The sequence below is a fragment of the Panulirus ornatus genome, chromosome 52, assembly GCF_036320965.1.
Source record: "Panulirus ornatus isolate Po-2019 chromosome 52, ASM3632096v1, whole genome shotgun sequence".
Taxonomy (NCBI): Eukaryota; Metazoa; Arthropoda; class Malacostraca; order Decapoda; family Palinuridae; genus Panulirus; species Panulirus ornatus.
This window is the reverse complement of record NC_092275.1, coordinates 12,110,005-12,126,150: the sequence shown is the minus strand read 5'-3', so window position 1 is coordinate 12,126,150 and position 16,146 is coordinate 12,110,005. Positions and strand designations below refer to the sequence as shown.

The following is a 16,146-nucleotide window of genomic DNA, read 5'->3' as shown; positions in this document are numbered from 1 at the left end:
TCCATTTTTACTTTAAACTGTTTTAATACATGATAGTTATCTGCCTTTATCTTTCATAATAACACTTTATCTGCCTTTATTTTTCATACATAATACTTTATCTGCCTTTATCTTTCATAATAACACTTTATCTGCCTTTATCTTTCATAATAACACTTTATCTGCCTTTATTTTTCATACATAATACTTTATCTGCCTTTATCTTTCATAATAACACTTTATCTGCCTTTATCTTTCATAATAACACTTTATCTGCCTTTATTTTTCATACATAATACTTTATCTGCCTTTATCTTTCATAATAACACTTTATCTGCCTTTATCTTTCATACATAATACTTTATCTGTTTTCATCTTTCATGATAACACTTTATCTGCCTTTATCTTTCATAATAACACTTTATCTGCCTTTATTTTTCATACACAATACTTTACCTGCCTTTATCTTTCATAATAACACTTTATCTGCCTTTATTTTTCATACATGATACTTCATCTGCCTTTATCTCTCATACGTAATACTTTAACTGCATTTATCTTTCATACACAATACTTTATCTGCCTTTATCTTTCATACATAATACTTTATCTGCCTTTATTTTTCATACATAATACTTTATCTGCCTTTATCTTTCATGTATAATACTTTACCTGCCTTATTTTTCATACGTAATACTTTATCTGCCTTTATCTTTCATGTATAATACTTTATCTGCGTTTATTTTTCATACATAATACTTTATCTGCCTTATTTTTCATATGTAATACTTTATCTGCCTTCATCTTTCATGTATAATACTTTATCTGCGTTTATTTTTCATACATAATACTTTATCTGCCTTATTTTTCATATGTAATACTTTATCTGCCTTTATCTTTCATACGTAATACTTTATCTGCCTTTATCTTTCATACGTAATACTTTATCTGCCTTTATCTTTCATAATAATATCTTATTTACAGCGTGATCGTGTATTGTCATGATTGATGAATGCGCTTGACTGCAGTCTTAAGTTTACAAGTTTTTGAGAATATGAGCCAGAAGGCTGACAGGCGAGGTACGAAACCCTCAACTTTATTTTCCTGTCTCTGTGATGGAATGGTGGGTCCGGATGTGCCTTCTGCTTTACTATCGTGTCTCCATGTACATACTATCGTGTCTCCATGTATATACTATCGTGTCTCCATCTATATACTATCGTGTCTCCATGTATATACTATCGTGTCTCCATGTATATACAGATCACAATGTGGGAGAGCATCATTTTCCTGAAGCAGAGAAGCTCGTCCAAGATTATCAGATCTTATGTTATCTGACTTTTTCTATGTTCCCAGCCACTTCAGGAGAAGCTGGCACTCTACGCATATGTCAAACATCATTTCACTTCCTCAAAAATCCCTCGTTAATAAAATACCTTCTGTCTGTGTGTACTTCTATATGTGAGCCAAACATCATTATCACATATACATGTATTACAGTTCTCCCAGCAACCTTCTCATGTTGGGGTCTCACACTTACTCAAGAACTCTTCCATAACCTTAAACTTTTCCATTATTACAATAGTATGATGGATTATTACAACAGTATGATGGATTATTACAATAGTATGATGGATTATTACAATAGTATGATGGATTATTACAATAGTATGATGGATTATTACAATAGTATGATGGATTATTACAATAGTATGATGGATTATTGCAGTGAGAAGTTCATCATGAGCAAGATTGTCTTCCATAGCATCACAAAACGTTGCGAGAGCCTTGTGCACGATGACTTATCACTCTAGACCTAACCACTGGCGAGATGTGTTCAATAACGCCCGTATGTCGAATACACACACACACACACACACACACACACACACACGCACACATATACACACATACACACACGTCGTTGCTCTCTCTTGGCCAGATAGAGAAACTACTAAGTACCAGAACTTTGCAACTCTTCCAGGAATCCATTGTAATCATCTTCCTCCTCAATGTCTGCCACTCCTAACTTCATCATGAAACTTCCAGTTTAGAGTAATGCCTCTAATTAATGAAATTAGAATAGAATGACGTCGAGAAATTCCAACTTTGTTCTCCTTCACAAGAAAATGTTGCCGGTTAAGTTAGCATGATGGTTATTAATGATCAACGTCAACACATGTGGTAAAGATGATAAGTGATAGTGATGATGATGGTGGGTTCACTGGTGATAGTGATGATGATGGTGGGTTCACTGGTGATAGTGATGATGATGGTGGGGTTCACTGGTGATAGTGATGATGATGGTGGGGTTCACTGGTGATAGTGATGATGATGGTGGGGTTCACTGGTGATAGTGATGATGATGGTGGGGTTCACTGGTGATAGTGATGATGATGGTGGGGTTCACTGGTGATAGTGATGATGATGGTGGGGTTCACCATATACTCTTAAAACCTAAAAAGCATCTCTATCAACCCTATCGTATGCCTTTCCAGATCCATAAATGGCACATACAAATCCATCTGTTTTTCTAAAAATTTCTCACATACATTCTTCAAAGCAAACACCTGATCCACACATCCTCCACCAACCTGATGCTCTGTGCATGCGTTCACCCTCTCAATCAATACCCTCCTAAACAATTTGCCAGGGAAACTCAACAGATTTATGCCTCTGTAGTTTGAACACTCACCTTTATCACCTTTGCCTTTGTACAACGGCACTATACATGCATTCCGACAATTCTCAGGCACTTCACCATGACCCATACATACACTGAATATCCTTGCCAACCAATCAACAACATAGTCACCTCCTTTCTTAATAAGTTCCACTGTAATACCATCCAAACCCACCGCCTTGCCGGATTTCATCTTCCGCAAGGATTTCATCACCTTTTCTCTCTTAACCAAACCATTCTCCCTGACCCTCTCACTTCGCACACCACCCAGTCCAAACACCTTACATCTGCTACTCTATCATCCAACACATTCAACAAACCTCCACAATACTCCATCTCCTTTTCACTTCACCACTACCCGTTATTACTTCCCCCCTTAACCCCTTCACCGATGTTCCCATTTGTTTTCTTGTCTTTCGCACATTATCTACTTTCTTCCAAAGCATCTCTTTATTCTCTCTAAAGTTTAATGATACTCTCTCACTCAAACTCTCATTTACCTTCATTTTCAACCCTTGCACCTTCCTCTTGACTTCCTGACGCTTTCTTCTATACATCTCCGAGTCACTTGCACTCCTTCCTTGTAAGTATTGTCCAAGCGTCTCTGTTCTCTTTCACTAACAACTTTACTTCTTCATTCCACCACTCAGTACCCTTTCTGATCCGCATACCTTCCACCTTTCTTATGCCACATACATCTTTTGCATATGCCATCACTGCTTCCTTAAATACTATCTATCTATCTATCTATCTATCTACCTATCTATATATCTACCTATCTATCTATATCTATATCTATATTAATGAGAAACTTTACATTCTATTAGATTCATAATCTTGAAGCTGCAGAAGACCAACGCTGGAAATGTACAAGACTTTCCATCGTTCAGGAAGGTGAGTGGAAACCCTTGGCACTAAACAAGGTTGTAATATCTCCAAGATTATACAAATATTCTTAACATTACCAAAGATAACTAACACGATATTCTCACCAGAATGACAAATATTGTTAACATTACCTAAGATAACTAACACAAAAATGCAAAGTTGTTTGAATACGGAAATGAATAAGGAAATTGTAGGGAATAAATGAGAGTATGAAGCTTGCTCTAAAATGGTTTATTATTTTCCAGAAGAAAATAAGTTAAGAAAAACCATCTTAGGGAAGGTTGGCTAGATGGGTTGTGAGTAGAGCGACCCACCTGTTGTTCTTTCTGTGGAGCAACAACATGAAGTGCTGGTGTGGGTTTACATAGTCACACAACACTTGCTTCATGCTGGAATAATCCTAGTCTTAAACTTCTCTATCAGAAGTAACTTCATTATAAAAGATGACAAACAACCTTTTCATGACCACTTGTTTTAGCAGTTGGTTAAGGGAATGTTGTACACAGGTTACCGAGTGTGTAGAAGGGAAATGACATGTTACATTATGTGTCTCAGTGGGTGAGGCAAGGCAGTGTAACAGAGGAATACATGTACGACGTACGCAGTTATCTGTATGATGTTTAACCCGAGGTAAGAACCCATTATCACAATACTCCAACAGACTGTTAACTGAGGAATTACTGCTTCTCTGAACATAATGAGACAACGACCTTGTTTCTTACAACTCTTCCTGACCATAATGTACAAGGACCTTAGATGGCATACCATCCACCTCCTGCACATTAACCACGCCCAACTGGCTTTGACCTTTGATCTCCTGACCCGAGTGATGTGGTAACGATTAACGAGTGATGTGGTAACGACTAGCGAGTGATATGGTAACGACTAGCGAGTGATGTGGTAACGACTAGCGAGGTCACACCACACACTCTTCATGACAAGTTTCAACACCTGATCCCACACCTGCATGTTGACCTGATGGGTTCCCACACCTGCATGTTGACCTGATGGCTTCCCACACCTGCATGTTGACCTGATGGCTTCCCACACCTGCATGTTGACCTGATGGCTTCCCACACCTGCATGTTGACCTGATGGCTTCCCACACCTGCATGTTGACCTGATGGCTTCCCACACCTGCATGTTGACCTGATGGCTTTCCCTCCACAAGATTAAGTCTAGCCTTCCCACATGGAGATGTTGGCGCAGCTCCCCCACATCAAGATGGCTCAGTCTCCCCCACATCAAGATGGCTCAGTCTCCCCCACATCAAGATGGCTCAGTCTCCCCCACATCAAGATGGCTCAGTCTCCCCCACATCAAGATGGCTCAGTCTCCCCGACATCAAGATGGCTCAGTCTCCCCCACATCAAGATGGCTCAGTCTCCCCCACATCAAGATGGCTCAGTCTCCCCCACATCAAGATGGCTCAGTCTCCCCCACATCAAGATGGCTCAGTCTCCCCCACATCAAGATGGCTCAGTCTCCCCCACATCAAGATGGCTCAGTCTCCCCCTACATCAAGATGGCTCAGTCTCCCCCACATCAAGATGGCTCAGTCTCCCCCACATCAAGATGGCTCAGTCTCCCCCACATCAAGATGGCTCAGTCTCCCCCACATCAAGATGGCTCAGTCTCCCCCACATCAAGATGGCTCAGTCTCCCCCACATCAAGATGGCTCAGTCTCCCCCACATCAAGATGGCTCAGTCTCCCCCACATCAAGATGGCTCAGTCTCCCCCACATCAAGATGGCTCAGTCTCCCCCACATCAAGATGGCTCAGTCTCCCCCACATCAAGATGGCTCAGTCTCCCCCACATCAAGATGGCTCAGTCTCCCAGCCTCCTGCATCATTACCTTCATCATCATACGTGTGTATGTAGCATCATTACCTTCATCATCATACGTGTGTATGTAGCATCATTACCTTCATCATCATACGTGTGTATGTAGCATCATTACCTTCATCATCATACGTGTGTATGTAGCAGTTTTATCTAAGCTGTTGTTGAAGTGTTACCCGATCGCCGGTCATCAGCATCTCTCGTAAATGTGAAAGTGATGCTGTCTTGCATTCACTTAGCGTATTGGTTGTGTGTATCATTATAGGTGTACGTACGTATTGGTTGTGTGTATCATTATGGGTGTACGTACGTATTGGTTGTGTGTATCATTATAGGTGTACGTACGTATTGGTTGTGTGTATCATTATATCATTATAGGTGTACGTACGTATTGGTTGTGTGTATCATTATATCATTATAGGTGTACGTACGTATTGGTTGTGTGTATCATTATGGGTGTACGTACGTATTGGTTGTGTGTATCATGTGTACGTACGTATTGGTTGTGTGTATCATGTGTACGTACGTTAAGGGCCTTTACTCTCCTGGGAAGCGAGTAAACAATGTTACGATCACTGAGCATGACGGTACGACCTTGGTGGAATGACATGAACACGACTGTACGACCATCATTACGACACAGTCGTGACGCTACGACCCCTGGCTGTTATGTAACGCGGGTCCTGACATCAGAGGCCAGCACGTCATATCCGCTTAGGGTCGTGCATAAGTGGTACAAATACGAGGTCAGTATGATGATGACACAGCACATGACTCAGCATTACACTGCCGGGGGTCACGTGGTCAGGTCACGACCGCTCACTGTACCGGAATCACGTGGTCAGGTCACAGCTTGTTGAAAATACAATAAGCCTGAGTTGTGAGTATTGGTGGCCTGATTGGTCGATTAGTATTGGCAGGAAGAGAAACAACTGGTTGTGATGGTGTTGACACAAGTGGTTGTGATGGTGATGACACAAGTGGTTGTGATGGTGATGACACAAGTGGTTGTGATGGTGTTGACACAACTGGTTGTGATGGTGATGACACAACTGGTTGTGATGGTGTTGACACAAGTGGTTGTGATGGTGATGACACAACTGGTTGTGATGGTGTTGACACAAGTGGTTGTGATGGTGATGACACAAGTGGTTGTGATGGTGATGACACAAGTGGTTGTGATGGTGTTGACACAACTGGTTGTGATGGTGATGACACAACTGGTTGTGATGGTGATGACACAAGTGGTTGTGATGGTGATGACACAACTGGTTGTGATGGTGATGACACAACTGGTTGTGATGGTGATGACACAACTGGTTGTGATGGTGATGACACAAGTGGTTGTGATGGTGATGACACAACTGGTTGTGATGGTGATGACACAACTGGTTGTGATGGTGATGACACAAGTGGTTGTGATGGTGATGACACAACTGGTTGTGATGGTGATGACACAACTGGTTGTGATGGTGATGACACAAGTGGTTGTGATGGTGATGACACAACTGGTTGTGATGGTGATGACACAACTGGTTGTGATGGTGATGACACAAGCTGGTTGTGATGGTGATGACACAACTGTTGTGATGGTGATGACACAACTGGTTGTGATGTGATGACACAGACTGTTGTGATGGTGATGACACAGTGGTTGTGATGGTGATGACACAACTTGGTTTGTGATGGTGATGACACAACTGGTTGTGATGGTGATGACACAACTGGTTGTGATGGTGATGACACAATGGTTGTGATGGTGATGACACAACTGGTTGTGATGGTGATGACAACAACTGTTGTGTGTGATGACACAAGGGGTTAGTTGATGGGATGACACAACTGGTTGTGATGGTGATGACACAACTGGTTGTGATGGTGATGATAGTGCTAACCCATGATTCCCTCACGTCCAGCCAATGTGTCTACCTCAATCGTCAAGTTCATCATCATCATACAAACTCACTCACGCCCAACACTATTATATTAGAAAGAAAATGTAAACAAACCAATACGAATGAAAATAGACCAACATTTTCTGGTGTGTTTTGATATGAAATGCATTTGGCGGTCCAATGGCTGAATTAATTAAGCTAATTAGAAGAGAATAAGAGGTCTTTGTAGAGTAATGAAGGCGTAATGACCAGCATTATATATAACCTTGGTGAAGGGAGCCATAATGAAGGCGTAATGACCAGCATTATATATAACCTTGGTGAAGGGAGCCATAACTTAAATAATTGTAGTTCAAGCTTAATTGAAAACTTGTACATTCAATTCACATATTAATTACATGTTCAACGTGACAACAAGAGACAACTGTAAACACAACCAGCTCAATGTTTCTATAAGTTGACTTATATTGCCAGACAACTGGTCAGCAAGCGTATTACGTCCACCATTGTTACGTAATTGACAAAAGGTAGTTGACATTGAGAACTGAATCTATACAAGGGTAAATGATGCGTGAAGACATAGACCTGACACTAAGATAAGAACAATGTTCTCAGGTTCAACAAAACGATTTTGTTCAACAACGAATTATGGATGCGTCTCAAACTTGGGTTATTACCTCCACGAACATACATGTTCTTCAAGTGTGATCAGCTGGTTCAGGCCATGGTCCATACCCAGTGATCGTACCGTCGTGCTCAAGGATCGTACCGTCGTGTTCAAGGATCGTACCGTCGTGCTCAAGGATCGTACCGTCGTGTTCAAGGATCGTACCGTCGTGCTCAAGGATCGTACCGTCGTGTTCAAGGATCGTACCGTCGTGCTCAAGGATCGTACCGTCGTGTTCAAGGATCGTACCGTCGTGCTCAAGGATCGTACCGTCGTGTTCAAGGATCGTACCGTCGTGCTCAAGGATCGTACCGTCGTGTTCAAGGATCGTACCGTCGTGCTCAAGGGTCGTACCGTCGTGTTCAAGGATCGTACCGTCGTGCTCAAGGGTCGTACCGTCGTGCTCAAGGGTCGTACCGTCGTGCTCAAGGATCGTACCGTCGTGTTCAAGGATCGTACCGTCGTGCTCAAGGGTCGTACCGTCGTGTTCAAGGATCGTACCGTCGTGCTCAAGGGTCGTACCGTCGTGCTCAAGGATCGTACCGTCGTGCTCAAGGGTCGTACCGTCGTGCTCAAGGGTCGTACCGTCGTGCTCAAGGGTCGTACCGTCGTGTTCAAGGACCGTACCGTCGTGCTCAAGGATCGTACCGTCGTGCTCAAGGGTCGTACCGTCGTGCTCAAGGGTCGTACCGTCGTGCTCAAGGGTCGTACCGTCGTGCTCAAGGGTCGTACCGTCGTGCTCAAGGATCGTACCGTCGTGCTCAAGGATCGTACCGTCGTGTTCAAGGATCGTACCGTCGTGCTCAAGGATCGTACCGTCGTGTTCAAGGATCGTACCGTCGTGCTCAAGGATCGTACCGTCGTGTTCAAGGATCGTACCGTCGTGCTCAAGGATCGTACCGTCGTGCTCAAGGGTCGTACCGTCGTGCTCAAGGATCGTACCGTCGTGCTCAAGGGTCGTACCGTCGTGCTCAAGGATCGTACCGTCGTGTTCAAGGATTGTACCATCGTGTTCAAAGATTGTACCGTCGTGTTCGAGGATTGTACCGTCGTGTTCAAGGATCGTACCGTTTGGCCCAAGTGAAATAAAAAGAATTGTTCATATGTCTATTGCACCTTTAGGTAATTACACACACACACACAAACACACACACACACACACACACACACACACACACACACACACACACACACATTCAGAAAGAGAGAGAGAGAGAGAGAGAGAGAGAGAGAGAGAGAGAGAGAGAGAGAGAGAGAGAGAGAGAGAGAGAGAGAGAGAGTGTAACATGGCGGTTTACGGAAAGTGGAGGTTGAAGACAAATGATGGCAGAAAATGATTGCTATGATTGCCGTGTTTGATATAGAATGAGAGGATGATGAGCCATTATATATACCTGGATGTTGTTGCTCACTGCAAACATAATTATGATAATTATAGTACCTATAATAATAAGGTTTGGGAAGGATGACACAGATGGCCAATATGATGAATTGCTCAAGTTGTTCTGAAGCTGAGGGAAACTATAATGGTTGATCCAAGTTGTTTATGACATTGATCATATAACTAAATTTCTTCTTCAGTGTTCGTGAATGACAAAACCGACATCTTCATTTAGTTTAGAACAAAACAAACATAGTAATGTGAACTTAAGTCTATAATGGTGACAACATAACAACCTTTGTTGTGCAGTGAGCATATTGCAACGTAACAAACACTTGTTGTTGTGTGTACCTAATGTACAACCTTGTACGCGAGGCTGGCAACACAAGGAAAACTGGAATAATGAAATGGGGTAGACGTCTGGTACAGAAAGTGAGGAAGCAGACAAAGATGAAGAAAAAGAAAAGAAAATCATGTGAACGTAAGGAAAGAGGAGAGAAAGTGTGACCTGTGAGAACGATAGCGAGCTAGACGAACGTTTCAGTGAAGTTGGCAACCGCCATTTGGTCCCCCGGCCTGCCGCTCGCTCTGCCTCTCCTCACATGGTACATCTTACTCCTATATTATGTGACTCTTTACCCATGAGTATTTGGCAAAGGTCGTTTCTGCGTGTACAGAGGTGCACCTGTAACCCACGCTTCATCGGTCTGAAATTCATCTTAGTCGACCTTCAGGCTGGCGCCAGTGAAAGCAGGGAACTCGCTTGTGATGGCTCGCCGTCCCTGCCAGACGCAAGATTAATCCGGATATCGTCACAATATTGGATCACATATATGTAAGGTGTCGACTTTGGATAAGAATAATGACGGAATCTTTACTTTGTAAACCTATTTATGACATTCTAGTTAGTCATTTACTGATGCGTTTATGGCAGAATGTGTCGTACCGGCTGAGGTAGACTGGCCAAGGTAGCCGGCTGGGTTGGAGAATCCTTAGTTTGTGTAAAGAGAGGGAGAGTGAAGCACTGTGACCTCAGTCTCGGGCAGTGAACAGTGTCTAGCACCGTTGACTAACGATAAGGATTGTACTCAACCACCTGGTTCTCCTGTATTTGGTGGTAAACTCAATCGTGCGACATCATCACAAAACATTACATTGATCATCTTGAAGATTGTGGTCTTGTTGTACAACTGCTGCTGCTGGGAACATGACTAAGAGGTAAGTACTTAATATCTTCAACTGGGAAAGTTTAATCAATTTTATCTTATATTAGATATAGGAGAATTTGTGTCACTATGTCCCATTGACATGAGTCATGATAGGAAAGTATGGCTACACTGCAAGGAAGTGTTCTGGGGGGGGAGGGGTATTTTTTTTACTCTAGAAGACTCGACAGTGAAAGTGTGGGTCAACTACAGTGATAGCTTGTGAAGGTGACTCCCGACATGACTTGATGGTGACTCCCGACATGACTTGATGGTGACTCCCGACATGAGTCTTTTGAGGAGAATATCCGATAAACAACGCCAACTACCCCTTAACGCAGCCTTCCTTACGTATATACAATCTGATGATTTAAGACACAAAGGAAAGAGTTTTTCTCAGACGGGGAAACAGTGTAACACACACACACACACACACACACACACACCACACACGCCACATACACACACACACACACACCACACACACCACACACCACACACCATACACACCACACACACACACCACACACACACCACACACACACACCACACACGCCACATACACACACACACACACACACACACACCACACACACGCCACATACACACACACACACACACACCACACACACACACACACCACACACACCACACACACACACCACACACACACACCACACACACACCACACACACACACACACCACACACACCACACACGCCACATACACACACACACACACACACACACACACACACACCACACACACCACACACACACACACACACACACACACACACACACACACACACACACACACACACACACACACACACACACACCACACCATACACACACACACACACACCACACACACACACACACACACACACACACACCACACACACACACACACCACACACACGCCACATACACACACACGCCACATACACACACACACACACACACACACACACACACACACACACACCACACACACACACACACCACACACACCACACACACACACCACACACACGCCACATACACACACACACACACACACACACACACCACACACACACACACGCCACACACACACACCACACACACACACACACACACACACACGCCACATACACACACACACACACACACACACACACACACATTCTCTTCACATAGACACAAAGAGATGGAGACAAACAAATACTATATATATATATATATATATATATATATATATATATATATATATATATATATATATATATATATATATATATAACAAAATTATAAGTAAAATAAGCCAGATGCATTAGCAAGAAGTGTTAGTTTTCAAACTTTACTTATGAATAATAACTCAAGTATCATTTATTTAACTTTTCAACAATACAGGTGTAATTTGTCCCTTAGGACGAAGCAGTTTTACTCTTGTGGGACCACATCTCTTGAACACTGTCCATTACTATACATCTTAAGTTTTTGTATGCTGTCTGCTTTAACCATGTCCTCATATATTATGTGTGTGTGTGTGTGTGTGTGTGTGTGTGTGTGTGGTGTGTGTGTGGTGTGTGTGTGTGTGTGTGTGTGGTGTGTGTGTGTGTGTGTGTGTGTAAAAGCAGCCTTGAACAATCAGTGGATCAGGGGGAGGGGGGTGCTTCACCTCACAGGTTTTTACTAATAATATTCAGTAAGTTTGTGTGTTAAGTTATTCATATTTTCCACAAGATAGTTGCTGAATAGCCAGTTAAGGAGCCTATCTATTACACAAGATTTCATCAAATACTATTATTTCCAGCGTTAGCGAGGTACCGTCAAGAACAGAGGACTGAGCTTTAGAGGGAAAATCCTCGCTTGGCCCCCTTCTCTGTTCCTTGTTTTAGAAAAGTGAAAACTGGAAGTGAGGATATCCAGTCCCCGCTCCCACCCCTTTCAGTCGCCTGTTACGAATACGCATGGAATACGTGGGAAGCACGAAGATAGATCGATAAATAGATAGATAGTTAGATAGATAGATGATAAATAGATATGACTGTTCAGTAGATTACCAATAAGCTGGCCAAAGTTCATAGCGAGGGTAGAGCCAAACTCAAGTAGACAGTAACCATTAGTGTAATTCTTCATAGGTAGACAATAACAGAACACAATACAAGATTAAGTGATTCGTTTGACATTAGTAAATACAAAGACAGTACTGTATGGTATAGATAGAAATATCAAAATCCAGGATCAAGGGAGATATTATTGACCAGTGAGGGATGAATTGGAGAGAGTGATAAAATATTATAAAGACGACAATTATGTAAGTATAGGTTCTGGTAAGACGACAATTATGTAAGTATAGGTTCTGGTAAGCAATGGAGGGCACTCGAGCATTCGTCTCTAATAGTTATCATCTTCCCCCATCGTAAGGTTCCCTGGTTTCAGAACAAACAGCAGTTTCAGTAAAGCGAGATGAGGGAAAGGCATATGAGGATATTAGGCGAGAAGTACCTGATGCCTGATTTTGTCAAACGGTTTTGAAAGTTTTAGGAGGTAGATAACAGAGTGCACAGGGTTGGTGTGGGCAGAAGCAAAGGTATCAAAAGTGACAAGAAAGAAAGGGTGAAGTACAGTAGTGAGTGAGTGGTCTGGGCGAAACCTATACTGGGCGTCTGAGGTTAGGTTGTGGTTTTCAAAATGACGATGTTTAGTAATGGATGGTCTAACAACAGATATAAGTTTTGCTCTGTTACAACCCTTGAACACGACAATACAACCCTTGAACACGACGATACAACCCTTGATCACGACGATACAACCCTTGAACACGACGATACAACCCTTGATCACGACGATACAACCCTTGATCACGACGGTACTACCCTTGAACACGACGATACAACCTTTGATCACGACGATACAACCCTTGAACACGACGATACTACCCTTGAACACGACGATACAACCCTTGAACACGACGATACAACCCTTGAACTCGATGATACAACCCTTGATCACGACGATACAACCCTTGATCACGACAGTACTACCCTTGAACACGACGATACAACCCTTGATCACGACGATACAACCCTTGAACACGACGGTACTACCCTTGAACACGACGATACAACCCTTGATCACGACGATACAACCCTTGAACACGACGATACAACCCTTGAACACGACGATACAACCCTTGATTACGACGATACAACCCTTGATCACGACGGTACTACCCTTGAACACGACGATACAACCCTTGATCACGACGATACTACCCTTGATCACGACGATACAACCCTTGATCACGACGATACAACCCTTGATCACGACGGTACTACCCTTGAACACGACGATACAACCCTTGATCACGACGATACAACCCTTGATCACGACGATACAACCCTTGATCACGATGATGCAACCCTTGAACTCGATGATACAACCCTTGAACACGATGCTACAACCCTTGAACACGACGATACAACCCTTGAACACGACGATACTACCCTTGAACACGACGATACAACCCTTGAACACGATGATACAACCCTTGAACACGACGATACAACCCTTGATCACGACGATACAACCCTTGATCACGACGATGCTACCCTTGAACACGACGATACAACCCTTGAACACGATGATACAACCCGTGAACACGACGATACAACCCTTGAACTCGATGATACAACCCTTGATCACGACGATACAACCCTTGATCACGACTATACAACCCTTGATCACGACGATACAACCCTTGATCACGACTATACAACCTTGATCACGACGATACAACCCTTGATCACGACTATACAACCCTTGATCACGACGATACAACCCTTGAACACGACGATACAACCCTTGATCACGACGATACAACCCTTGAACACGACGATACAACCCTTGATCACGACGATACAACCTTTGATCACGACGATACAACCCTTGATCACGACGATACAACCCTTGATCACGACGATACAACCCTTGATCACGACTATACAACCCTTGATCACGACGATACAACCCTTGATCACGACGATACTACCACTGAACACGATGATACAACCCTTGAACACGACGATACTACCACTGAACACGATGATACAACCCTTGAACACGACGATACTACCACTGAACACGATGATACAACCCTTGATCACGACGATACTACCATTGAACACGATGATACAACCCTTGAACACGACGATACTACCATTGAACACGATGATACAACCCTTGGTTATGATGGTCTGGCCTTTATCCTGGCCATAAATGATGCATTAATGTTTCATATTTGTCCTCACTGAGCACGCTGGCTATCTAGGGTAAGGAACCTCGCGTTACGTTGATGACGTCTTCCTCTAGCGGCTCAGGGAAGCAGGAAACTTCCTCTAGCGGCTCAGGGAGGCAGGAAACTTCCTCTAGCGGCACAGGGAGGCAGGAAACTTCCTCTAGCGGCACAGGGAGGTAGGAAACTTCCTCTAGCGGCACAGGGAGGCAGGAAACTTCCTCTAGCGGCACAGGGAGGCAGGAAACTTCCTCTAGCGGCACAGGGAGGCAGGAAACTTCCTCTAGCGGCACAGGGAGGCAGGAAACCAGAGAAGGATGTGAGCGGCATCAACTCTCCCTTTCGACTTGTCGGAGCGGAAGCCTCCTTCCTACTTGCTAGGTCCCAGAGTGGGTGGGTGGGTGGTAGTGGGTGGGTGGTAGCGGGTGGGTGGGTGGTAGTGGGTGGGTGGGTGGTAGCGGGTGGGTGGGTGGTAGCGGGTGGGTGGGTGGGTGGGTGGTAGGTAACCAGAGTGTGGGCTACATAAAGTGGCGTCATGGTGTGAGGGGAGAGGTAGCTTCAATGTGTGTTCTCCATCATTATTATTAACAGTCTTGGCAGTAAGCTGTTCACACACACACACACACGGCTGTTGAAGGTGTGAAAGTTGTCTCGTATAATGACCAATTACGTCAGGTTTATCTTCGATCATTATCATTAGATTATCCGGACACGTCTTAGTTAACCAGCCCTCCTTACGTATATATAATGTGCGAGCTTTTGCCAGACTGTCTTGATGTAATGCCACGCCCGAATCAACACAGACCTGTTTGAGTTTCTTTTTTCAACACCTCGGAGAGACGTTGGTAAAAATAGTAATACCAACAACTGATGAAGATTTGTGTACCATATTGAGTACAGAGGTCGGGATGTACAGTGTGCGTGAACCAGTGATGTGCCAGCAACACCTAGTGTTGCTCTGTATCTACACATGGTATGAGTCGCCCTTATCCTGCAGGTGGAGTGTTGTGGAGAGTGGTATGAGTCGGCCTTATCCTGCAGGTGGAGTGTTGTGGAGAGTGGTATGAGTCGGCCTTATCCTGCAGGTGGAGTGTTGTGGAGAGTGGTATGAGTCGGCCTTATCCTGCAGGTGGAGTGTTGTGGAGAGTGGTATGAGGAGAGTGGAACTTCGTCACATAGAGCAGGACTTGCAAGTTATCCAGAGCTGTCGTATTGATCAAGACAAGATGCACACATTACTTACTTAAGGTCATCACGGGTTTGCAGGAATACAAGGAGGTTCCACGGGTAATACATGATAGATAGGTTCCACGGGTAA

At 43.6% G+C, this 16,146-nt stretch overlaps 1 protein-coding gene across 3 annotated transcripts in view; it reads left to right on the top strand.

Moving 5' to 3' along the window:
* Positions 1-10,322: 10,322 nt before the first annotated feature.
* The window catches only part of LOC139765064 (chymotrypsin-like protease CTRL-1), a 218,943-nt gene continuing 213,119 nt past the window's right edge, over positions 10,323-16,146 (top strand). For all 3 annotated transcript variants that reach the window (XR_011716558.1, XM_071692171.1, XM_071692172.1), the window contains exon 1: positions 10,323-10,556. Coding sequence is in view for 1 of the 3 variants with exons in the window: in XM_071692171.1 (XP_071548272.1) it covers positions 10,546-10,556 (11 nt within the window). In the remaining 2 variants the exon portion in view is untranslated. The remainder of the gene's footprint in view (positions 10,557-16,146) is intronic.